Raw genomic sequence first — 25,279 nt, forward strand, 5'->3', positions numbered from 1 at the left:
CTAATCCCCGTACTATTTGAGGGATGACTGTACTCCTAATGAACTGTAGATTGCGTAACTGTGATTAAATTAACACGTTTTGTCCTTGATGAGTGACAAAATGAGAAATAGTGTTGGTTTATCCAATCATATGGACAGGATAGAGCGCTCTGGTGAATTACGGGAGGGAGGTGAAAAACAGTCTCAAGAATGGGGGGTTGTTCAAGAAGGCCATATATCGCCAGATGAAGCTTGAGGGTTGCACACTTGCCACCCTTTCCTTAAACTACGGAATGCCATTTGTTCCGTATTTGCCTGTCTGCATGGTTAATCAGATAAAATTCATAATTTTAAAACTGTAGTGAGTGCATTTTTCGGTGAACCACAAGACCAGTCCATAAAATTATATTTGTCAAGGGTCGTCCTGAAATGCATGTAAAATATGCATCGTAACGTCTCTCTCCCCTTCCTCTTGCCTTCACCAGCAACGGGCAGCGGCTGTCAGTCATGGCAGGCCAGAGAAATTTTAGTGTTCCCATCCATTCCTTAAAATATGGATTCATTCTGTATTGGAGAATGGGATATTGCATTCCTTATTTTTTCAGATCAAGGTGGCAGCCCTAACTTGTTTTTTGCTTTGAGCACTCTTGTCTTGCAGCAAACAAAGAAAACCCATGCTCACGTCTTTGACTTGTACAAAGAGACACGCCAGTTCTCATCGAAAGACCAACTTGGTCGGCTAGGCTGATGTAAGCCAATAGTTGGTCTATCGGCATCCTCCCCTCCCCTTCATGAGCTGTCACCTGGCAAGGGTTTGCGGTCCCTCCTCGAAGGGACATATGTGCTTGACCCTGACGGCCTCCATGTACCCTGTGTCCCCACCCAGGGGGTGGCAACAAATGGGAAAAAAATGGAACAAATAGGACGCTCGCATACCAAGTCACCGCTTGTACACCAAAGCCTGTTTAGTAGGATTATTTTGCTCGTAAATCAAAACACTCGTAAACTAAGGCACTCGTAAACCGAGGTTTGACTGTACTGTACCTCATGAGAACCACCCCCTTGGCAGTTGGTACAGTCCCATCAACTAAAAGACCTAGAAGTCCTGGTAATGCCTGACCTCAAACCCTCTGCACAAGTGACCAGAGCAGCGGTCTCTCCCAACTCAGTATTGGGCAGAATTATTAAAAGAATCTTTATCTGTCTCTTATACATGGCAGAGCCCCCTTGGAGACAGCTTCCTCTGGCTTGGATGGTGGCTCCTGATCCACCAATAGATGAAACTCCACCCTCTTGTGGAATTGAGAGAGGCTGTGAAAAAGTTGAAGGGTGGAAAGACAGTTGGGGTCTGTAATATCAGCAGTAAAATTGAAAGATGCTCAGGTAAACAGGACGTATGTTAAGGTACGACACCCACATGGCTTTAAAATCTCATGGGAAAGCTGACTTCAGCAGAAAAGTGATTTGCTGACATAAAATTAATGAAGTCCATGAGACTTATTGAAGGTCAGTTGAAATGTGCTTGTAATTCTATGAAACAAATCACTTCTGCTAGAAAAAAGCTTTCACATGCCCTCCACTCCCACCCTATGCTAAGCAGCGTAACAAAGACAGTACAATGAAAACTGTATGAAATGCCTAAACTCTGTCATGTTGGTGGTTGTACACTTCAAAGGCTGGTGGTGTGTTGTGGTGCGGCGTATCTCATGTGAAAGCTTCCTTCTAGCTGCTAGCAGAAGTGATTTGCTTCATAAAATTCCAAGCACATTTCAGCTGACTTTTGTTAAGTCATGTACTTCGTTAGTTTTTTTTTATATTGTTTTTCAGGCATATTGTAATGTTTTAAACTTTTTTTTTTTTTTTTACACAGCCTAGAGTCATCATGGGGGGCATGGGGAGGAGGAGGAGACTGAACACTACATGGAAACATGGAAATACAGGCAACTGAAAGCCTATTGGCTCAATATGAGGTTGCCTGCTCTGGTGATTTAATCTGCTCGACAGCCATTTTGTGCCCGTGGAGCAGTTGAAAGCACTTTGGTATTCAGTTTACTCCTGGTGCAACAAAATGACGGTCCATTTGATTTTTAAAGGATGATAAAGGAGTATATGAACCAGCCAAGTATTCTGTCCAAAAGTAGTGAAGAAAATGAATGTACAGTAAGAAATGAAAGTGAATGAGGTAAGAGTGAAGAAGTGACTGATAATAAAACTGAGGGCGAGGAAGGCTTCAACCAAACCATAACCTCCACACCGTGAAAAAGACACTACAGCATTTCACCAATCCAATCTCCATCCACGGTTGACCCTTAACCTGACCCCTCCATTGTGGAAAACTCCCAACCTAGTCCCTATAGTGCCCCAACAAAGAGATGACATCTTATTTATCATTTACTTGCCCTACCCAGCAAGCAGCAACATGCTAGAGGAGGTTCAAGATTTTTTTTTACTTTCTTTCATTACTGAAATATACCCAATCTTTGACAGCCTGGTCCACACCAACACTTGGTCCATGAGGCCTGGGGGGGCTAGGGCAACCTGAGGGACGTATCAACTCCACGTGGGGCAGTCAGGACTCTCTACCAGCATACCTGGCCTACTAAGGGTCCTATGAAAACCTTTTTTTCTTTTTTACCACTTATTCACAGCTGCATTCATTTCTTTTTCTTTTTTATGTTCAACTTATTTTCATTAAATAATATATAAACATTTTTCATAATGACAGTTGTTTATTATAGAAAAGGTTGTAATGAAATCTGTAAGACACAGATTTTTGTATTAATTTATAAAAGGTTGTATACGATTGTATACAGGGACAGTGGTTCACAACTATCTGGAGGGACAGTAATCTAGGGTTAAAAAGGTTTAGCCAAGGAACAAGATTCTCATGTTGGTCTTGCCTTTACATTACTGTCCATGCACGTAGATCTGGTTATGTCACCCCCTCATTTGCTGTTTATCACCATAATGATGCACCTGTATTAATTGTTTATATTTACTCTATCAATTAAGATCCAGTGATAGTTATGAGTGGGATCAATTAAGGATATGATGAACTTTACAGTTATGATAATGCTTTGAAAAGGCACAATCATTTATCCCTGAATGCTAAATGCTAAATCCCCAAATTGCTTCCAGATCCTAAAGACTACTTCCAAAAGCGAGAATTCAGCTTTACTTTGGCCAATGAAGTGTATGTACGGTTCCTCTCCTTCAGTGACCAGGAGGATATGGAGAATGTGATAAAAAAGAAATGCCCTCATAAGATTGACATTGGGGCTGTCTACAACTGCATGTATGTACTCGCCCATGTTTGTGTATTATTTTAGTGCCTGTTTTGTTATTTTCTATGTAGCTGATATAGAGGCTTAAGTAATTTGTAATTGGTATCCAACTTGGAAGCTAAGTGTTTTTTTAACTAATTCTGTACTTGCAATAATATTTTCTTGCTTCACAAATAGTCATGTCTTTTTTTCAGTTCAACTAGTGTCCTTTGACTATGATTTTAGTCAGGAACTTGGAGGGTAGAAGTATGAATATATTAATATCAAATGCTGTTTTCTTGTTGTATTTCATGAGCTTGTGATCTAGATAAAAAGTTTTATTTAATAATCAGGGCTTCTTTCATTTAGGCCAAAGGAGCGCAAGAGAGTTCAAAGTTTCATCCCTACATCAAAGGAACTCGTCTTTGATATTGACATGACAGATTATGATGAGGTAAGATTGGAATGATTTATTGAGCTGTTCTTTTTTAAGTATAGCTCCAGCAGTATTGAAAATTTTATTAAATTCTCCATATAAAATGTTTTTGATATTTTTATATTAATAAAAGCTTTAAGAGGTAACCGCATAATATTTAGTGTAATTATCAGATGCACCTCTTATCAAAACTATCCTCATTTATGTATTTGTTCCACGTCAGTATAATCTTTGGTTACTCAGTTTTTTATTATTACAGGTTGAGAATCCTTTACCCGAAATCCCTGGGACCGAGTGTTGGAGATTTAGGATTTTTTTGGATTTCGGAATATGTAGGCCTATTTGACATTTTCAACAATATCTTTACACCACAGAGCACACAACACGTGGTATTCATAATGAGTAACGAGCGAAGGTGTTACTGTGACGACTGCTGACAACAAACTATAGCCAGCACCAGAGTTGCCAGGTCGTGGACTGTGTTCCCTCCCAAAAGCCGCTCAAAACCTGCGGTGGTGGCGGGAAGATGTTTTACGCTGTGGGCCTGGCAACCCTGAGCAGCACGCAACAGCTGTGTGTGATGGAACCTTCCCATCACTTTTGTGGAATTTTCGACTTGTGACGAGTCATGTCAGCATTCAAAAAACTTTCGGATTATGGAATTTCGGATAAAGGATTCTCAACCTGTATTTAATATGCTTCATAATACATATAATAAATCAAAGTAGAATCCATAAAATTTATAATAATCATTGGTGTAGTGGTAAGCCCGTTTAACTATAAACCCATGGACATTGAATTTAAACCTGGCTTTGGGCAGTCAGTGCTCAGCTCACTTAACTGTTCATCTTTCCAGTCAGTCTAGTTGTAAATGAGTACCTGGGAAAGGTAAACTTGGGTATCTTTCTTCATTTCTGCAACATTCGTGGTCTTCGTTCTAATTTTCATTCTGCAGAACACCATCTCTCCTCCTCTAAACCTCATCTTCTCTTCCTCACCAAAACACAGGTTTCTGAGGCTACTGACAGCAATCTCTACTCTGTTCCCTCCTACTATCTCTATCCTAAATTTCAATCCGAAGCTGGATGTTGCGCCTACGTGCGCAACGACATCACTTGCTCTCGTGCCCACGACCTTGACTCTTCTGAATTTTCCACCATCTGGCTAAGACTTCATTGTCATTCTATTACTAAATACATCTGTGCTGTTTATCTCTCTCCTAACTCTACTAACTATGTAAAATTCTTTGACTATTTGAACTCTAAAGTGGAGCACATCTTGACTCACTCACCCTTTGCTGAAATCTCCATCTTGGGAGATTTCAATGTTCACCACCAGCTTTGGCTTTCATCCTCTTTCACTGACCATCCTGGTGAACAAGCCTACAACTTTGCTCTCCTCAACGACCTAGAGCAGTTGGTTCAGCGCCCTACTCGTATTCCTGACCGTCTTGGAGACAGGCCCAACATTCTAGACCTCTTCCTTACCTCTAATCCTTCTGCTTACTCTGTCAAATTGTTCTCTCCATTGGGCTCCTCCGATCATAACCTTATTTCTGTATCCTGTCCTATCGCTCCTGTACATCCTCTGGACCCTCCGAAGAGGTGATGCTTCTGGCATTTTGCTTCAGCTCGGTGGGACGACCTGAGGATGTACTTTTCCGATTTCCCGTGGAATGATTACTGCTTCCAGGAGAGAGACCCCTCTGTGTGCCCAGCGCATCTGAGGTGATTGTCTCTGGAATGGAGGCATACATTCCACGTACTTTCTCTACTCCTCATGCTAAAAAGCCTTGGTTTAATCACGCTTATTCTCGTGCTATTAAAGATAGAGAGGCAGCTCACAAAAGGTTCCAGAGCCTTCGAACTCCCACTAACTATGACCTTTACATTTCAGCCCGGAGTCATGCCAAATCTATTCTCCGACTTACCAAAACTTCTTTTATTAATAGAAAATGTCAACACCTTGCTTCTTCTAATTCTTCCCGTGACTTCTGGCATCTAGCCAAAAATATCTCCTCCAATTTCACTTCTTCCTCTTTCCCTCCTCTCCTTAACCCTGATGGCAGCACTGCCGTCTCATCTGTCTCTAAGGCTGAACTCTTTGCTCAAACTTTCTGTAAGAACTCCACCCTGGACGATTCTGGGCTTATTCCTCCTACTCATCCCCCCTCTGACTCCTTTATGCCTGTTATTAAGATTCTTCCAAATGATGTTTTCTATGCCCTCTCTGGCCTCAACTCTCAGAAGGCTTATGGACCTGACGGAGTGCCTCCTATTGTCCTTAAAAACTGTGCTTCTGTGCTGACACCCTGCCTGGTCAAACTCTTTCGTCTCTGCCTATCAACATCTATCTTTCCTTCCTGCTGGAAGTATGCCTTTGTACAGCCTGTGCCTAAGAAGGGTGACTGCTCCAATCCCTCAAACTACCACCCTATAGCTTTACTTTCCTGTCTATCTAAAGCTTTTGAATCAATCCTTAACCGGGAGATTCAAAAGCATCTTTCCACTTCTAACCTTCTATCTGATCGCCAGTATGGATTCCGCAAGGGGCGTTCTACTGGCGATCTTCTTGCTCTCTTAACTGACTCTCTTAGCTGTTTCGGTCAAACTTTCTCTGTTGCACTAGACATATTGAAAGCCTTCGATAGAGTCTGGCACCAGTCTTTGCTTTCTAAACTGCCCTCTTTTGGATTCTATCCCTCTCTCTTTTCTTATCTCCAGTTTCCTTTCCGGCCGTTCTATCTCTGCGATGGTAGACGGTCACTGCTCTTCCCCTAAACCTATCAACAGTGGCGTTCCACAGGGCTCTGTCCTATCACCCACTCTCTTTCTGTCATTCATCAATGATCTTCTTTCCATAACAAACTGTCCTGTCCACTCATACGCCGACGACTCCACTCTGCATTATTCAACTTCTTTTAATAGAAGACCATCACAACAGAAAGTACACGTCTCCAGACTGGAGGCTCAACTCTCAGAAGGCTTATGGACCTTAATGCTTAACCTCAGACCTTGCTATCATTTCCAATTGGGGCAGAAGGAACCTTGTGTCCTTCAATCCCTCAAAAACTCAATTTCTCCACCTATCAACTCGACACAATCTTCCAAACACCTATCCCCTATTCTTCGACAACACTCAGCTGTCACCTTCTTTAACACTAAACATCCTCAGTCTATCCTTAAGGGGAGCGTCTGCCATGTTCTAAGATATTATCAGAGGATCACCATTTTCTCACAGGTGATGTGTACCTTGAGTAGGAACATCATGTACAGTTTTGGTGAAGATTTGTTGAAAAAAAAAAAAAAAAATTTTTTTCAAAAATTTCAAAATTTTGAAATTGAAAAAAAGCATATTTAGAGTTTAGATAGCTCAAAAATAAAAACACCACTGGAACGGGCATACAAAATAAGTGTATTCCTAGAGATTACTTTTCCATTTTTTTTTTTTTTTTCTTCAAAGTTTAAACTTAGAAAATTTATATAAAAAATTTGATGATGTTTATCCAGATTCTGATCACTAGCATTTATAGCTAATTTTTTTCTCTTTCCAACGCTATCTTTATGTTTGTGCTAGGTCCATAAATAACTTAGAACTATCAAATAAATGCGTGTGACCCTGTTTTGAGAAACGAAGGAAAACTAAATTTATCGATCGCCAATCGATTCTGCTCTCCGATGAAACTGTATTGGTAATGACTGTCACTGTAACTCTACCCCTGTGTAAAAACATCTCCGCTATTGCAAAATTTACGGACATAAAAGCACTGTTTCATGTATCCAAATTTTGCCGAGTAAAGCGCTCTGTATGGCAACACTACCAGATATTTAAAGGGCCGCCAGACCGCGCGAGGATTTAAATTTTAAAAAACTAACCTCGCCACGTGACACCCCATTGTATCCCTGGTATGATGAGCCCATAAAGTGAATTTCGAGGAATTAAAAATATTCATCAAAAATACCCCCCCAGACGCTCCCCTTAACTCAAAATCTCAACTGGAAACTTCATATCTCCTCTCTTGCTAAATCAGCTTCTTTGAGGTTGGGCGTTCTGTATCGTCTCTGCCAGTTCTCCCCCGCGCAGTTGCTATCCATATACAGGGGCCTTGTCCGCCCTCGTATGGAGTATGCATCTCACGTGTGGTGGGGCTCCACTCACACAGCTCTTCTGGACAGAGTGGAGTCTAAGGCTCTTCGTCTCATTAGCTCTCCTCCTACTGATAGCCTTCTACCTCTTAAATTCCGCCGCAATGTTGCCTCTTTCTATCTTCTATCGATATTTCCACGCTGACTGCTCTTCTGAACTTGCTAACTGCATGCCTCCCCCCCTCCCGCGGCCCCACTGCACACAACTTTCTACTCATGCTCATCCCTACACTGTCCAAACCCCTTATGCAAGAGTTCACCAGCATCTTCACTCTTTGATCCCTCACACTGGTAAACTCTGGAACGATCTTCCATCATCTGTATTTCCTCCTGCCTACGACTTGAACTCTTTCAAGAGGAGGGTATCAGGACACCACTCCTCCCAAAATTGATCTTTCTTTCGGCTACCTCTTTTAATTCTTTTTTGGGAGCAGCAAGTAGCGGGCTTTTTTTTTTTATTATTGTTTTCTTTTTTTGTGCCCTTGAGCTGCCTCCTTTGTTGTAAAAAAAAAAAAAAAAAAATGCTCATCCCTATACTGTCCAAACCCCTTATGCAAGAGTTAACCAGCATCTTCACTCTCATCCCTCACGCTGGTCAACTCTGGAACAATCTTCCTTCATCGTAAATTTGCAGACGACACACAAGATTGGTAACTCGGTTCTCACTGACGAAGACAGGCAAAGCCTCCAAGAGGATTTGCACAAAATTTCAGCTTGGTCGGATAAATGGGAGATGCCCTTTAACGTAGACAAGTGCCAGGTCCTTCAAGTTGGAACAAAAAATAAGAAGTTCGATTATGAAATACTCGGCGTTAAACTCACAAGCGTTCAATGCGTTAAGGACCTGGGGATTAAAATCGCGTCAAACCTCAAATTCTCACATCAATGCATCGATGCAGCAAATAAAGCGAACAGAATGTTGGGCTTCATTAAAAGAAACTTTTTATTCAAGAATAAAGATGTAATACTTCCGCTCTACAATGGCTTAGTCAGACCCCACTTGGAATATGCGGTACAGTTTTGGTCTCCCCACCATGCAAAGGACATTGCTAAACTAGGTGTTCAGCGTCGAGCAACAAAAATGATCCCTTCCTTGCGCAACAAATCCTACGAAGAAAGGCTTTCCACCCTTAACATGTTCTCTCTTGAGAAACGTCGCCTCCGAGGAAAACTGATCGAATGTTTTAAAATACTTAATGGTTTCACGAATGTAGACAGAACAAAATTGTTTATGATCGATGACACTTTGCGAACTAGGAACAATGGCACAAAACTCAAATGTAGACAAGTAAATTCAGACTGCAGCAAATTTTTCTTCACCAGCGTTGTAGTGCGAGAATGGAATAAGCTCCCACCATCAGTGGTCCAGTGTAACACGATTGACTCCTTTAAAAACAAGCTCGACCGTCACTTCCTTCAACTTAATATTAACTAGAGTAGAAAAGCAATGTTTTGGAGCCATCTGATTAATGTAAAATCACTTAGGTTTAAGGACAGACCACCTAGTCTGGACCATGGGGTCTGTGTGGTCTGATTTTCTATGTAAATCTATGTAAATCTGTATTTCCTCCTGCCTACGACTTGAACTCTTTCAAGATAAGGGTATCAGGACACCTCTCCTCCCAAAATTGACCTCTCTTTCGGCCACATCTTTTGATTCTTTTTTAGGAGCACCGAGTAGCAGGCTTTTTTTTATTATTGTTTCCTTTTTTTTGTGCCCTTGAGGTGTCCTTTTTTGTAAAAAAAAAAAAAAAAAAAAAAACTGGACGTCATTATTGCCTCGTGTTCTGGGGTAATGAGTTCTTATCCACCATAGGTTCCAGGGCCAATAGGACAAACATGAGCAATGAGGAAATGTGACATGCTTTGTCGCTGTTGTCGAAGCCTAAAACTTTTGACCTTTGGTTTATAGGATGCAGGGTGGCTTTTAACCCTTTTTTTTTTCGGGGGAAAAAGTCTTATACACTTAAAAATATTGTTCATTGATTTTTGCAAGCATTGGAAGGCATTTGACTCAGTGCATCATGAGGCACTTGGGATATTCTGCAGATTTGTGGGATTCCTACAAGGATTATTGACCTGATGACTGGCCTTTACATTGGGACTCCAGAGTGCTGTTAAGTTTGGGGAATGTGTTTCTGGCTTCATCCCTGTTATTTCAGGAATGAGGCAGGGATGCATCCTTGTTCCATCACTTTTCAACACTTGCATGGACTGGGTATTCTGCTAAATTGTTGATCAAAGTTAATGTGGAGCATCTGTTAGCAACATCAAGGTCACTGGCCTTGTTTTTGCTGATGATGCTGTACTTCTTGCAGAATCGCTGGAGGTCCTGGTGATGGCTCTCGAAGTGCTGCATAAGGAGGCAAAGTCACTGAGACTAAAGGTCTCCTGGGCCAAAACCAAGGTCCATTTGTTTGGAGGTTTGCTGGATGACACAGTGCAGTCTGTTCATGCATGTGATGAGAACAATAAGGTCACTAAAAGTTTCATGTAGCTTGGTAGCGTAAGGCATAACAATGATGGATCTTGCCAGGAAGTCAACCGATAGATTGGCCTGGCCCACAGTGTTATGGTCTCGCTCAAAATGGATATATGGCATTGTCCATATCTATGTAGACGGATAAAGATTTGAATCCTTATGTCACTTGTTCTCCTTGTCTTATGTATGAGTATGAGACTTGGACACTGAATAGTGACTTGGTGAGTCATGTTGATGCCTTTGGTACCAAGTGCCTCAGCAGGATCATGGGGTATCACTGGAATTTTTGTGTCGAACCAGCCATTACTCTCTGAACTAAATTGAGGTGTACTGCTAGCTTAGTCCATGAATGCCAACTCTGGCTATATGGGCATGTGGCTTGCTTCCTGGATGTTAGTGAACAAAATTACCCTGAGTGGAGGAGCTCCAGGTGATGCCCACATAACTCATTTCTAGGGCAAGTTGATTGATCCTACAAAGAGTGGCTTTGAATGGAAAGGGAAAATATGTGAGGGCTTATTTGAAGGGACTGTCAGGGGTGCAGGTGGTGGGTGAGTGAAGCAATACATCCCCTGCAGTACACTCCCCTTTAGTTAATTACTTAGAAGTGTTACAGTAAGTCCCTGTTTGATCATTGTAGCTGAATATTCTCTACAACTGAATATTTGTTTTGAAACTTCAGTTCATGTCTAGTGTTAGGACTTCAGTTGTTCCATTACATACTGTAGGGCAACCCCTCTATCTACTTGCAGATTCGCACATGCTGCTCAGGAGCAGAAATTTGTAACAAGTGCTGGAAGTTCATGACCATAGCTGTCAAAATACTGGACTCATCACTCAGAGGTAAGTAGACAATTTTATTTGCATGTTTTATTTTTTCTGCTGTATAAATAAAGGGATAACTTTATATGCCTATAGATACATATTTGAAAATTAGCAAAAAGTGAAACTTTGTAGCACAATCACTCACTATGCTGTGACCTTAGCCAGAGAGTGATCCAAGTCATCCCCACTCCTCATGGGTTTAGCACATTGAAAAAATGACTTTCCCACAGCTTCAGGCAATCCCACTTTTATCACCGATAATATGTATTGTATACAATACATTATTTGTAACGGTTGTCACAACCCTAAACTCTCAAAATATTCGTAAATGGAATAGTTTCATTATTGAAAGAATTTAATTCCTTGCCAAGGAATAATGGTTTCAGCACATTTGAAACTAACATTGCTAATATGCGTACAATCACACACACTCACACACACACACACAGACATAAAGAAATATAGCTTCCCACAAAGAAACATTGAGGTTTGGAACAGACTTAAGGGGGAAATTCGACCGCTTGGCACTGATATCGGTTTTTGGGTCCTCCTACCTTTATTTTCTCACCTAGGTGAATACTATTTTTACAAATGTGTATTAATATGCAGTGCTTCTATACCAGTAATATGGTAAAGAAAGCTGCCGTAGTTTTTGTGCAGTGCGTTATGTTTGGAATTGACGAAAGACATCCAAAATTACGTAATAACTTCAAAACTATGAATAGTATGTCAATTTCCTTTTGATCACAGATAATATACACAATAAAGTACTATTTTGGTACACCTACCTGAAGTTACAACAAATTTATTACACTGCAAAATGTTACCTTTTTATTTCGTAAAAAATTCGAGTTTTATAAATTTGTCATAAATTTATTTGAGGAAATTAATGCGTGATAATAGTACGTTTACTAAACACGAGGGTGGTGATCATTTTGATACTTGAATTTCTAAAATTGGTCAACTACTGACAGAGTTATTAAACATTATGTGTGCCAAAAACAAGTTTTGAGAAAATCGCATTTTTGTGTGAACATCTTCAATACCCCATAACAATCACTCCAACATGCACCAAATCCAAATATTTACTTATATAACTCTTCGGCCATTCCTGGAAGGTTGGTAGTGGTTGTTTAGGTAGTTCAGGCCATGTTTACATCACGTTTATGTCACCTGTATAGCCCCTACGGAAGGTGAGTTCTCCCTTGCCTGGTAGACCTCTAAAGAAACCAAGGCTCCTGGTCCCCTGTTATAATCATATTAGGTTATATAACATATTTTTGATATATTATATATATCTAAAATGAAAATAACATATTCACTGGGTCTCAGTGGAGCCCACCCCACCTCATTGTTGCCAGGACAGTTTGTTTAGAAATTACCAGGCTGGTAATCAGGGCCAGGTGTTGTCTTGCTTTTCTTCTTTGACTTCTTTACTGCTTTCCGTGGCGTATATGCTGTGAGCTCTTTGACACCCTCCTGGGAGGGTGGCTGATGCGTATCGTCACATTTCTTCCACCTTTTCAATATATTCTGGCAGCCTGCTTCACTTTTCGACTTTCTTTTTGCACTCGTACGTGGCATTGTCACTTACTATAGTCGGTACGACAAAACAAACGCACAAAAGTCATCACCATGGAAGATAGAGAATGACGTGAAGAGAGTACATACATCCACTCCCGTCTTATTTCACGCACTGAGCCCAAGGCCATGCGAAACGCCAACTGCTCCCACTCCTCACCAGACAGACCCAAAGTATCGTACACCGCTATCAATCAGAAAAATTCCGAAAAAAGCAGAAAAAACTAAAGAAATACAAGGAAAACAATGCTTAGTGGATAAGAGGGCGTGTCCGCAGCGAAGGCATTTAAATGTCCAGCCATTTAAATCCGCCTTACGCGGCGTCATGCGCCTGGCAACCAGTCACCCCGGTTGGGTGAAGAGTGACGACGCCATACACGAAGTTTGAAAATTTCGACAATTTTCACCCAAATTGCCGAATTTCCCCCTTAAGGGAGGCGTTTCAAGCAATTTTGGTGAAAAATATCATTTTCTGTGATATTGTGTTTTCGGACAACGTAAGATGTGAGCGATGTCTAGGGGGACTTTAAACCCTGGCGAGAAGTGTAATGCCCTTTAATTCCGTTAAATGCTTTACCATTTAAGTGCCTGTGCTCCTCTTCGCGGTCACTATAACATAACACATTATTTTTCATCACTGTTGCATTACTAATGAAGATAGAATGATGCAGTAAAAAACATTGAGATGAGACACTCTTTGGCTACTCATGCAGCGACTCCAGGCGCGCAGCGACCTTAAAGCATCAGTCATACGCTGACCTTTGCCAGGGTAGGTGCGGATGAATATTACTGCAAATAAAATGTGTTATTTCCCTTATTTGATGCATCATTGTTGTGTTACATCTCTTATTTTCTTACCAATAAATGCCTCCATCAAATAAAAGGCTGAAACAGCGCCGGAAGGCGAGGAGAGCGGCCTCCATCACTGCCTCCCCTTCTACATCTACATCTCTGCCTACACAACCACCACTACCTTTACCACCATCCACTTCTTCACCACCTCCTTCTCCTCCTCCATTTACATCTACATCACCACCTACACAATCACTGCTACCTGTACCACCATCCACTTATCCACCACCATCTGATGAGCTACTTTCTGTAAGCTCCATTCCTGACTGGCATTTTGTTCGCCTGGTCTCATTGCCACCTGCACCACCTCCTACTGAGGGTAATCAAAATGTCATTTTGCCTGAATATGGCTTATGGAAACTATTTTCTTAGGCACAATGCAAGGTGTGTCTCACTGACTTCACTGTGGAGGTGGATAATCTGGGAATTGATTGTGAGGTAGAGGTGTCCTGTTCGTGCGAAAACCCAGAAACTTTTACACCACTCACTGCTCCTGATGTACAAGAAAATTAAATTTTTTATGAGAGTAACCTCTACCTTGTACTTACCCTCCTCAACAACCAAGGGTTTGCTGGATTTTTCTCTCTAAGTGGGAGCTTCAAGAGACCGTAATTATGAGGATCACGTGAAGTACATAATGAAGAAATAGATATTTTCTATAAAAACAACAGAAAGAGGAAAAGTGAAAGTAGTAGAGTCCGTAGGAAAAGAAAGAAAAGGATCACCACTGGTGAAGAATATGAGCCTGGAGCTCATTGAATTTTGACACCACCTTGATGACTAAAATTAACAATTGTATATATGATTATGCCTATTTTTTGAGTTGTATTAAGTTAATTTAGTAAATAAAACTGAATTTGTAAGGATATGTTATCAATAAATGGCGGGAGGAGGAAATATAAGACGTTTGAGTAAAAAGGCTCTGTATCTCAAAACTAGTTTTTTTGGATTTCAAATCAATGTGGAAGGAATTTCATAACTCTGATTGCCAATCTACTTCCATTTTCTAATAGTACATAGTATAATCTACATTTGGATGCATGGATATGAATATATGTCTCAAGAATTGGTCACAGACAAGATTTAATAACAAAAAAAACGCGAAAAAAGTTTAAATCGAAGAAAAAATCATAACTATAATACAAACATATGTAGCAACTTCATGATGCATCCAAATGTAGATTAATACTCAATGTACACAATATATAAAGGAAAAAGATTTGTGAATGATGGTGTCTTCTACGCATTCACTTTAATACAGTCGTCCCTCAAATAGTACGGGGGTTAGGGACCCAGGACCCCTGTACTATTCAAAAATCCGTATAAAATTAGTGCCCCCCCCTAGAAACTCCTGGGCACTTACGGAATCTGGCTCCCGCCTGGCTCAGTTGCCAGTTATGCATTTTCTGCTGCAGTCACAGTGCAGTGTTACTACACTGTGGGGATCAAGGGGGGTAAAGCCTCCCCGTTAGGGGTCAGGTTATTTAAAGTTCGGTTGGAGTAGTTTAAATATGCGTCCCTTAACTATGTAAAACCCCGATTATCCGAAAAATCGGATTATCCGAAATTGATCTGGATAATGCAATTAAATTTTTTTTTTCTATACTAAAACGTTATAAAACATCAAAAATAAATAAAAGTAACTACATACGTACTATATTAACACATTTAAAATTGATAAGAACAGTTACAATGAATATGCTTTCTAATACGTATTGCCGAAATAGCTTGTAATGAATAGATCAATGTATTAGACAAAAAACATTAAACAAACTCTTAACAACACCACGTCCGCACCTTCGCCCCAGCAAGGACGTAGGTGCGGCGAACGAACAAACTACTGCGCGACTACTCTCACACCGTACTCTCAAGACAACGACACAAACACGACTCCCCTCTCCACTCCATGCCACATTCCCCTTCCAACATACGAGTTGCGCGATAATATGAGTCATCATACTGTGTCTCCACCTGCACGATGCATCAAGGTCACACTTGCAAGCTTGCACAACCATTCACAATCGCACTCTGCAACATTCACAATTCAGATCTGCAACGCTCACAAGTATCAACATACACTGGTCCAGACAAGGAGACACACAGACAAACATACAATAAAACATTTACATCACATGTTTTAAGCGTACTACTTTGTTTAGCGTAGCGTGTGTTTGTTTGGTTTCATTGTTTACATCGTCAGTCGGTGGCAGTCGCAACGCCACAATGCCGACGATCAAACTGGCGGCCATAAATCCGGATTATCCGAAAAATCGGCTTATCCGAAAGAGGCTTCCCCCCTTCCATTTCGGATAATCGGGGTTTTACTATATATAATAGCGAGGTGCAATGCCATATTTTTGAGGCACGGAGTCAATCTCCACAATTACCGTTTCGTATCTTATTTCAAGTATGATTTAGAAAGCAATAGAGACTATGGTTGAGAGTACGAGAGTGTGAGTGTATGACATGGCGTGGCAGAAAATGCATAACTGGCAACTTTGGCCGGCGAGTAGCAGCTGAGCCAGGTGGGACTCGGATTCACGTGGTATGCTCTCTCTACCGCAACTTAACTCATACCAAAATGTAACTTCTCCTAAATCTGATTTCTTCTGCATGGTGAACAGCTTTCTCGAACACTTTGGGGTGCTTAGAGCAAGTGTTTTGGCTTGTCTCTTGAGTCCATGTTCATGTTATAGGGTAATGGAGAAGCGTATCTGAGGTTGTGCACACACATGGACTTAAGGAAAGTGCATACGTTTCAATCTGGCAAAACAGTGTTCCTGATGTGCACACACATTAACTGAGGAAATGTGCATGGGTGGCAGTCTGGTAGAACCATTGAGGTAGAATTGGCGGAGTCGACACGGCCCGATAATCCCATTCATTGAGGTGAAGCTGCCTATCTGTCATTTTTAGGACCAGAAGATGAGGGATACACGGGTGAGAGCAGCCTGGCCTGACCTGACGACACCTGACACCTGGCAGGTTTCCACAACCTTGCGGCCCTAAAAATGACAGTTCGGTGGATTCACTTAACTGGGCTGATGTTGACTCCACCAATTCTACCTCCATGGGTAGAACAGTCTTGCCACTCACGCCATGGCACTTGGTGCGACGAGCGGTAAATTTTAAAAATTCTATTTTTTTTTTTCATAACAATCCGTATAAAACCAAAACCGTACTATTTGAGGGACGACTGTATTGCCTAAAAATGCTTTTTTTGAGTAATTTTCGGAGTAAAAAATTAATATAAAAAAAACATTCGATCATAGAGCAATAATATTCCTTAGGGATGAGTAGCATAATGAGACATATGCGCTGTGATATATTCATTGAGATAATCTTATAAACAAAAAAACCTGCTTCGCCTCCCTTAAGTGAGGATGTAGTATCGGTAAAGAGTGCGCACAACTTTAAGGAAAAGCCGGACAAATACAGATATGGAGATGGGACCACATGAGTGTAAGCCCAGGCCCTGTAAAACTACAACTAGGTAAATACACACACACACACACACACACACACACAGCCAGATACCATAGAGGAGATGAACTATAAGAGCCCTATAGGGAAGAGCGATCACGTACTTATTGAGTACAGGTAACTCGATTTACGCGAGTATTGTGTCCTTGAAGAGGTCGTGTAAATCAGAAACAATGTAAATTAAACAAGAGGTAGGTTTCTATCGAAAAATAAATATTCACTTCATTCAGGAGAGAGAGAGAGAGAGAGAGAGAGAGAGAGAGAGAGAGAGAGAGAATATCCATATCACCGAGATATCCACTCAGGCACTCAGTCTCAGCCTCCTTGTGTGAGGAAGAAATGAGGTACACCATGAGCGACTGGCTAGTATTGGTACCGGTACCGAGCAGTCTGGTACCAGTACCGTACCATATAGCTGGTACCGTTAGTACCAGTACTCGTACTGGTACCTGCCCACCCCTATTGTTGAGTAGCGTGGCAGCGTGGGTACTGTATTGTTGTTCAAGTGGCGCACGGGAAGAACTGAGCTCAGCTGTGAGGCCGCGGCTCCGTGTGAGTCCAGTTGCGTGAGACATCTGGTGGCCACTCCATCAGATATCGCGTATAAGTGAAAAAACATGTAAATTAAACATTTATTTGGATTTTGGACCCCACGTTATTTCAAAAACGCGTAAACCAAACTCGCGTAAATCGAGAGTTACCTGTACATATTACGAGAAAGAGGTAAAATAATCAGGAATGAGGACTACAGGAAAGAATGGTTTAACTTTAACAAGGCAAATTTTGAACAACTTGGGAAACATTTTGAGGAAGCACAATGGGATACTTTTTTTGAGGCTGAAAATGTGAAGGAAAAATGGGCTATCTTGCTACGGATTTACAACGAAGGAGTGGAAAAGTGGGTACCAAGGATGAAAGAAGGACTTAAATCAAGAGAAGAGTGGTACAATAGAAAGTGTGTTGACGCCAAGCAGGAAAATGAGAAGGCATGGAACAAATGGAGAAAAAATAGGAGGATGGATCTATGGAATGAGTACAAAAGGAAGAGGAATGCTTATGTCAAAGTAAGAAGAGAAGAAAAAAGGAATTTTGAGAAAAATATTGTAGATAAGTGCAAAGACCAACCAAAACTGTTTTATAAATTCATAAATGGAAAGTTGATAAATAGAGATGAGATTCAGAAAGTTAAAGTTAATGGTGAAACTTTTGATAGTACAGGTAACTCTCGATTTACGCGAGTATTGCGTCCTTGAAGAGGTCGCGTAAACCAAAAACAATGTAAATCAAACAAAAGGTCGGTTTCTATCGAAAAATAAATATTTACTTCATTCAGTGGAGAGAGAGAGAGAGAGAATATCCATATCACTGAGATATCCACTCAGGCACTCAGTCTCAGCCTCACTCATGTGAGGAAGAAATGAGGGACACCATGAGCGACTGGCTGGTATTGGTAATGGTACCGAGCAGTCTGGTACCGGTACTGTACCGTATAGCTGGTACCATTAGCACCGGTACTGGTACCAGTACCTGCGCACCCCTATTGTTGAGTAGCATGGCAGCATGGGTACTGTATTGTTGTTCAAGTGGCGCGCGGGAAGAACTGAGCTCAGCTGTGTGGCCGTGGCGCCGTGTGAGTCCAGTTGTGTGAGACATCTGGTGGCCACTCCATAAAATATCGCGTATAAGTGGAAAAAACGTGTAAATTAAACATTTATTTGGGTTTTGGACCCCGCGTTATTTAAAAAACGCGTAAACCAAACTCACGTAAATCAAGAGTTACCTGTATAAGTGAAATAGTAGAAGTGATGAATAATTGTTTCCAAACAGTGTTCACAAGGGAGAGTGAGTTTGAAGGTGTAGATGCAGTGCCGGGGAATAGAGTGGGTCTGGAGAGAATACAAACATCAGCAGATGAAGTTAGAAAATTATTGGAAGAATTGGATGTGAGGAAATCAGCAGGACCGGATGGTATATCAAATTGGGTGCTAAAAGAGTGTAACCAGCAAATAGCTGAAAAGTTGAGCAACTTGATTAATGTCTCACTAGCACAAGGGAAGGTACCAAGAGACTGGAAGAGGGCTAACATCGTCCCAATACATAAAGGAGGAAGTAAGGAAGACCCATTGAACTATAGGCCAGTGTCATTAACAAGTGTAGTAGCAAAGATGTGTGAGAAAATTATAAAGAATAGATGGGTGGAGTATTTAGAAGAAAACAGTATATTAACAAATAGCCAATTCGGATTCAGAGGAGGACGATCTTGTGTAACTAATCTGATCAGCTTCTATTCAAGAGTAATTGATATAATACAGGAAAGAGATGGTTGGGCAGATTGTGTGTATCTGGACTTAAAGAAGGTGTTTGATAAAGATAAATGGACTTTTTGACAAAGAGAGAAATGAGAACAGTAACCAGGAATAATAAATCAGCTGGATGGAAGTGACGAGTGGTGTCCCCCAAGGATCGGTGCTGGCTCTGATTATGTTTGTAATTTATATTAATGACATGATAGAAGGGGTGACCAGCTATATGAATATGTTTGCTGATGATGCTAAAATAATGAGAATGGTTAATAAAGGAGACTAGCCCTGAGCCAAGATCTCGATAGAATAAGCAAATGGTCACGCAAATGGGAAATGACATTCAATACAGAGAAGTGTAGGGGGATGGAGTTTGGTAAGAGCAGTAGATGAATATCGGGAAACTTCTCTCTGAGTAATGAAAGAATCATGAAAAAACTGAAGAAAAAGATCTGAGAGTAATCATAACAGACGTTATCCTTTGGAAAACATATAGACTGGATAACTGGGGAAACATACAATCTTCTTAGAAACTTAAAAGCAACATTTACATATTTAGATGAAGAAATGGTGAAGAAACTAATAACATCGATGATACGTCCAAGACTGGAATATGCAGCATTAGTGTGGTCACCTCGATTGAAGAAAGAAATTAGAAAGTTGGAAAGAATACAAAGAGCAGCGACTAAATTACCGGAAACTCTGAGAGAACATACTTATGAAGAAAGACTGGAGAAATTGGGACTAACAACACTGGAGAGCAGAAGAGAGAGAGGGGACCTAATAGCATTGTACAGGGTACAAGAGGGATTGGAGAAATTGGACAGGGAAGACCTAGTGGTACGTGACAGAAGTGTGACAAGAGGCAATGGTACGAAATTGAAGAAGAGCGACTGTAGGAGAGACATCAAGAAATACAGTTTTCCATACAGAAGCATAACAACATGGAACGGACTTGACGAGGAGACTATGTGTGCAAAAATGATTCATGAATTTAAAGCCAAACTGGATAATAAGTGTTATGGAGACGGGACAGCACGAGCCTAGTACGGCTCTTTTCCTGTATTTCACAACTAGGTAAATACAACTAGGTAAATACGCACACACACACACACACACACACACACAAAGAATTAGTAAGAGATGTAGCAGATAAGAAGAAAAGTGTAATAATATTTGGCATGAAGGAAAAGAATATAATGTACAAACCAAGAAGGGAAAAGGAAGAACTGAAATCAGTAAAAGACTTACTTAAGAACTTAAATGATGAAGAACTGCAAAACCTTGAGGAGGAGGTGGAAGAAATCTATAGGATGGGCCCTTACATAGAAGGAAAAACAAGGCCAGTTAAATTAGATTTAGATCACAGAAGGCTACAGAGGAAATTTTGTACAGAACAACTAAGTTAAGGGAAATAGAAGAATGTAAGGAAATATATATAAAGAAAAATAGAAATGAAGAGGAAAGGAAGAAATGGAATGAATTTCTAGTAGAAGCAAAAGAGAGGAATAATGCAAGATCTGAAGAGGAAAAAAAGAGGTATTTTTTGGAGAGTTCATGGAGATCGAGTAAAGAAAAGGTACATAAGGGAAAAGCCGTAAGAGAACAGAACCTAGACAAGATTGTAACTAATAAGGGATTAAGTGTGATGTATACGAATGTAGACGGGATAATATCATCAAAATACCAGAACAAAAAACTTTTCTGGAAAGAAGTTAAACGAGAAATGGCATGAGGAAAGAGTGACATTTGTAGCATAAAGAGGAGAACTTTTGACAGAGTCTGGCACAAATCTTTGCTTTCCAAACTACCCTCCTGTGGATTCTAGCCTTCTCTCTGTACTTTCATCTCCAGGTCCCTTTCTGGCTGGTCTATCTCTGCTGTGGTAAACGGTCACTGTTCTCCAAAACCTATCAACAGTGGTGTTCCCCAGGGCTTTGTCCTATCCCCTACTCTCTTTCTGATGTTCATTGATGATCTTTCCAAAATAAACTTTCCTATCCATTCTTATGCTGATGACTATACTCTATACTATTCAACATCTTTGATAGAAGACCCTCCCAACAGCAACTACATGATTCCAGGCTGGAGGCTGCAGAACACTTAACCTCAGACCTTACTATCATTTCCGATTGTGGTAAGAACTTGTCCTTTAATGCCTCAAAAAATCAATTTCTCCACCTGTCAATTTGACACAATCTTCCAAACACCTATCCCCTATTCTTTGATAACACTCAGGTGTCACTTTGTTCTACAATAAACATCCTTTTTTTTTTTTTCTTTTTTTTTTTACAGCAAAAAAAAAAAAAAAAAAAAAAAAAAAAAAAAAAAGCCCGCTAACTGTTGCTCTCATATAGTGATTAGTATAGAGTGGCCAAAAGAGAAGTCAATTTTGGATGGAGAGGTATTTTGATACACTCTTCTTGAAAGAGGTCAAGTCATAGGCAGGAGGAAATACAGACAAAGGAAGGCTGTTCCAGAATTTACCAGTGAAGGGGATGAAAGAATGGAGATGCTGATTAACTCTTGCATAAGGGGTTTGAACTGTATAGGGATGAGCATGAGTAGAAAGTCGTGTGCAGCGGGGCCGCGGGAGGAGGGAGGCATGCAGTTAGCAAGTTCAGAAGAGCAGTCAGCTCGAAAATATCGATAGAAGATAGAAAGAGATGCAACATGGCGGCAGAATTTAAAAGGTATAAGGCTATCCTTAACTCAAAATCTCAACTGGAAACCTCATATCTCCTCTCTTACTAAATCAGTTTCCTCGAGGTTGGGCGTTTTGTATCGTCTCCACCAGTTCTTTTCCCCCTCCCAGATGCTATCCATATACAGGGGCCTTGTCTGCCCTCGTATGGAGTATGCATCTAGTGTGGGGAGGCTCCACACACACACAGGTCTCTTAGACAGAGTAGAGTCTAAGGCTCTTCAGAGCATCATTTCTCCTCCTCACACTGACAGTCTTCTGCCTCCTAAATTCTGCCGCCATGTTACATCTCTTTATATCTTCTATCGGTATTCCCATGCTGACTGCTCTTCTGAACTTGCTAATTTCATGCTTCCCCCCCTCCTGCAGCCCCACTGCACATGACTTTCTACTCAAGCTCATCCTTATACTGTCCAGATCCTTTATGTAAGAGTTAACCAGTATCTTCACTCATTCATTCTGTTAAACTGGAACAATCTTCCTTCATCTTTACTTCTGCCTATGACTTGAACTCTCAATAGGAGAGTATCAAGACACCTTTCCTCCTGAAATTGACTCTCTTTTGGCCACTTCTAAATTTTTTTTTATAGGGGCTGGGATTGTTTTCTTTTTTTGCCCTTGAGCTGCTTCCTTTGCTGTAAAAAAGAAAAAAATGGTGGGGGGGTTCTTGTGAAAGGGAATGAGGAGATAAGGAGGTATTGCAGCAGCACTTTGAAACTGTAATGAGTGAGAGTGTGGGAGGGAGAGGTGAAGTGACTGTAGTCTGTGTCACGAAAGCTGGTGGGCATAATCCTTCAGGGAGGGCTCTCGTGAACTTGGTATCATTGCTTAGGTGATGTTACTGTGCACTCATTGGCCAGTTCTTAACTTGTTCTAACGTCCTACCAAACCCTTTTTTGAGTTGTAAGGTAAAAGATTAGACTGATAGAAACTAATGCAATAATAACTTTATTGATAATATGTGCCTTTTGAACTATTATAGATGAATATGAAACAACACTCATAACAAAACTAAGTTGGAACTGCATATAAATGGACAATATCCAGTGCCTGAAGTGTCAGCTTGATATTTTAAAGTCCTGTTAAGCCTAGACTTTTTTCTGTACTTTTCCTATTACTACAAATTGCTAGGCTACAGTCTACACAATGTTATTCATTAACTCATTCATTGTAAGTTTTCTTGGTATATTTTTAGTCCTTACATCGTCATAATGTGTAGTGATGCTATGTAGTCATAACGTAAACATTGGCCAAATACAAGAACCTTTTCTTCTCTTTCATCATTAATCCTGAAATGTATTTCCAATATTTGTGGGTAATAAATAGCCATGCAGAAGAGCCATTATAAGAATGACTACATTTAGATACCAACAGTGCTGATTTAAAGAGGTAGCAGAGTGAGAAATAGTAGGCTATGTCATGGCAAACAAAATTTGCCATGGGTTAGATCTAGTAAACAACTGGCCAATGAACAGCTCAGAGACTGTCACCCAAGCAGTTGCTTGGGTGATGGTCTCTGCACCGCTCTGATGCCAAGTCCACAAGTCTATCCCTGAAGGATTATCCCTGCCTCCTTTCGTGACACTGACTATATTGTAGGAATAAAGAACAATGTAGGGCAGCTAGATCCTCAGGGGGGGGGGGGGGTTGGTGGTGGAGTGGGGTGAGGTATAGGAGGCAATGAAGAAGTTGAAAGTAGGAAAGGCCTCTGGAGCTGATGGCATAACAGCAGAAATGCTGAAGTATTGAGGAGATGTAGTTATAGAATGGATAGTATGGATATGAAACCTAGCATGGGAACAGGATGAGATGCCAGAGGACTAGAGAAGGGCTATTGTTGTGCTGCAGTACAAAGGGAAAGGAAGAAGAGGTGATTGTAGGAGTTACAGGGGAATAAGTCTACTCAGTGTGGCAAGAAAAATGTATTGAAAGATTTTTGAATGATAAAATTGAGAAAATAACTAAGAAAAGTGTAGGTGATGAACAAGAGGGTTTTAAGAGAGGGAGGGGTTGTGTAGATAAAATATTTGCACTCAAAATGCTAGTTGAAAAGTACCTAGAGAAGGCTTGGAAGGCGTTTGCTGCTTTCATGAACCTAGAAAAGGCATATGACAGAGTCGACAGGAAGTGTTTAAGGGAAGTTCTAAGGCAGTGGTTCTTAACCTTTTTACTACCACGCCCCCTCTAGGAATTGGTCCTTCCCTCCACGCCCCCCTTGCATCTATGAATAAAATTTCCTCAGATTTTAAAGAAAAAAAAATGTTTTTAGTCTATTGAGTATGAATTACCTAGTCATTAGCGAGATACTTGACACTGCTTCTTAGCTACTAGATATTGAATGCGTGGTTGAATGCGAGAGAGTGCACAATGTAAGTCCCCTTTAACGTTCAGTCTTTCAGTACTTGGTCTTGAAAGCAACGAGCGTGGAAAGTGCAGCTTCACAAAGATACGTGGATCCGAACATAGCTAGAATCCGAAGAGCCTGATGTGAGATCAGAGTAAACAGGAAGGTACTTGACCCAGAACGTCCCAAGATTCAATTCTTTGAAGTCTTCCTTAAATGTAGAGTTGAACTTTAACTCAAGAAACTCGTCTTGCACTCCATCTGAAACATCAGCTACTTCACATTGAAATAGGTTCCTGATAAATTTCCAGGCTACACGCTTCTCATCTGTATATGAGAAGTGTCTGATGAATTGTTTTCAAGCCAGTTAGATGAGTGATTATTTGTTTCTTTGACTCAGAGTTAAGGTTGCCATGATTGAGAGCAGAATTCAAGTTACTAAAACTGGCTGTATTTCCCTGCTGAATTCGACACTTCCAGAGGTCGAGTTTGGCCATGAAGGCAATACTTTTGCATTGCTTCATGGGCGTTCTGTATCGTTTCCGCCAGTTCTTCTCCCCTGCGCAGATGCTTTCCATATATAAGGGGGCTCCACTCACACAGCTCTCTTGGACAGAATGAAGTCTAAGGCTCTTCGTCTCATCAGCTCCCCTCCTCATACTGACAGTCTTTTACCTCTAAATTTCGCCGTCATGTTGCCTCTCTTTCTATCTTCTATCGATATTTTCACGATGACTGCTGTTCTGAACTTGCTAACTGCATGCCTCCTCCCCTCCCACGGCCACGCTGCACTCGACTTTCTACTCATGCTCATCCCTATACTGTCCAAACCCCTTATGCAAGAGTTAACCAGCATCTCCATTCTTTCATCCCCTTCACTGGTAA

General features: G+C 40.9%; 1 protein-coding gene across 3 annotated transcripts in view; it reads left to right on the forward strand.

Moving 5' to 3' along the window:
* LOC127007623 (DNA primase small subunit-like) overlaps positions 1 to 25,279 on the forward strand; it is a 72,240-nt gene that overhangs the window by 18,269 nt on the left and 28,692 nt on the right. For 2 of the 3 annotated variants that reach the window (XM_050878773.1, XM_050878775.1), the window contains exons 2-4: positions 3,118 to 3,274; positions 3,612 to 3,696; positions 11,058 to 11,148. In XM_050878773.1, the coding sequence (XP_050734730.1) occupies positions 3,118 to 3,274; positions 3,612 to 3,696; positions 11,058 to 11,148 (333 nt within the window). Of the gene's footprint in view, positions 1 to 2,466; positions 2,585 to 3,117; positions 3,275 to 3,611; positions 3,697 to 11,057; positions 11,149 to 25,279 lie in introns of all 3 variants that reach the window. The other variant, XM_050878774.1, reaches the window with a different exon arrangement.

The sequence above is a fragment of the Eriocheir sinensis genome, chromosome 36 (genome assembly GCF_024679095.1).
Source record: "Eriocheir sinensis breed Jianghai 21 chromosome 36, ASM2467909v1, whole genome shotgun sequence".
Taxonomy (NCBI): Eukaryota; Metazoa; Arthropoda; class Malacostraca; order Decapoda; family Varunidae; genus Eriocheir; species Eriocheir sinensis.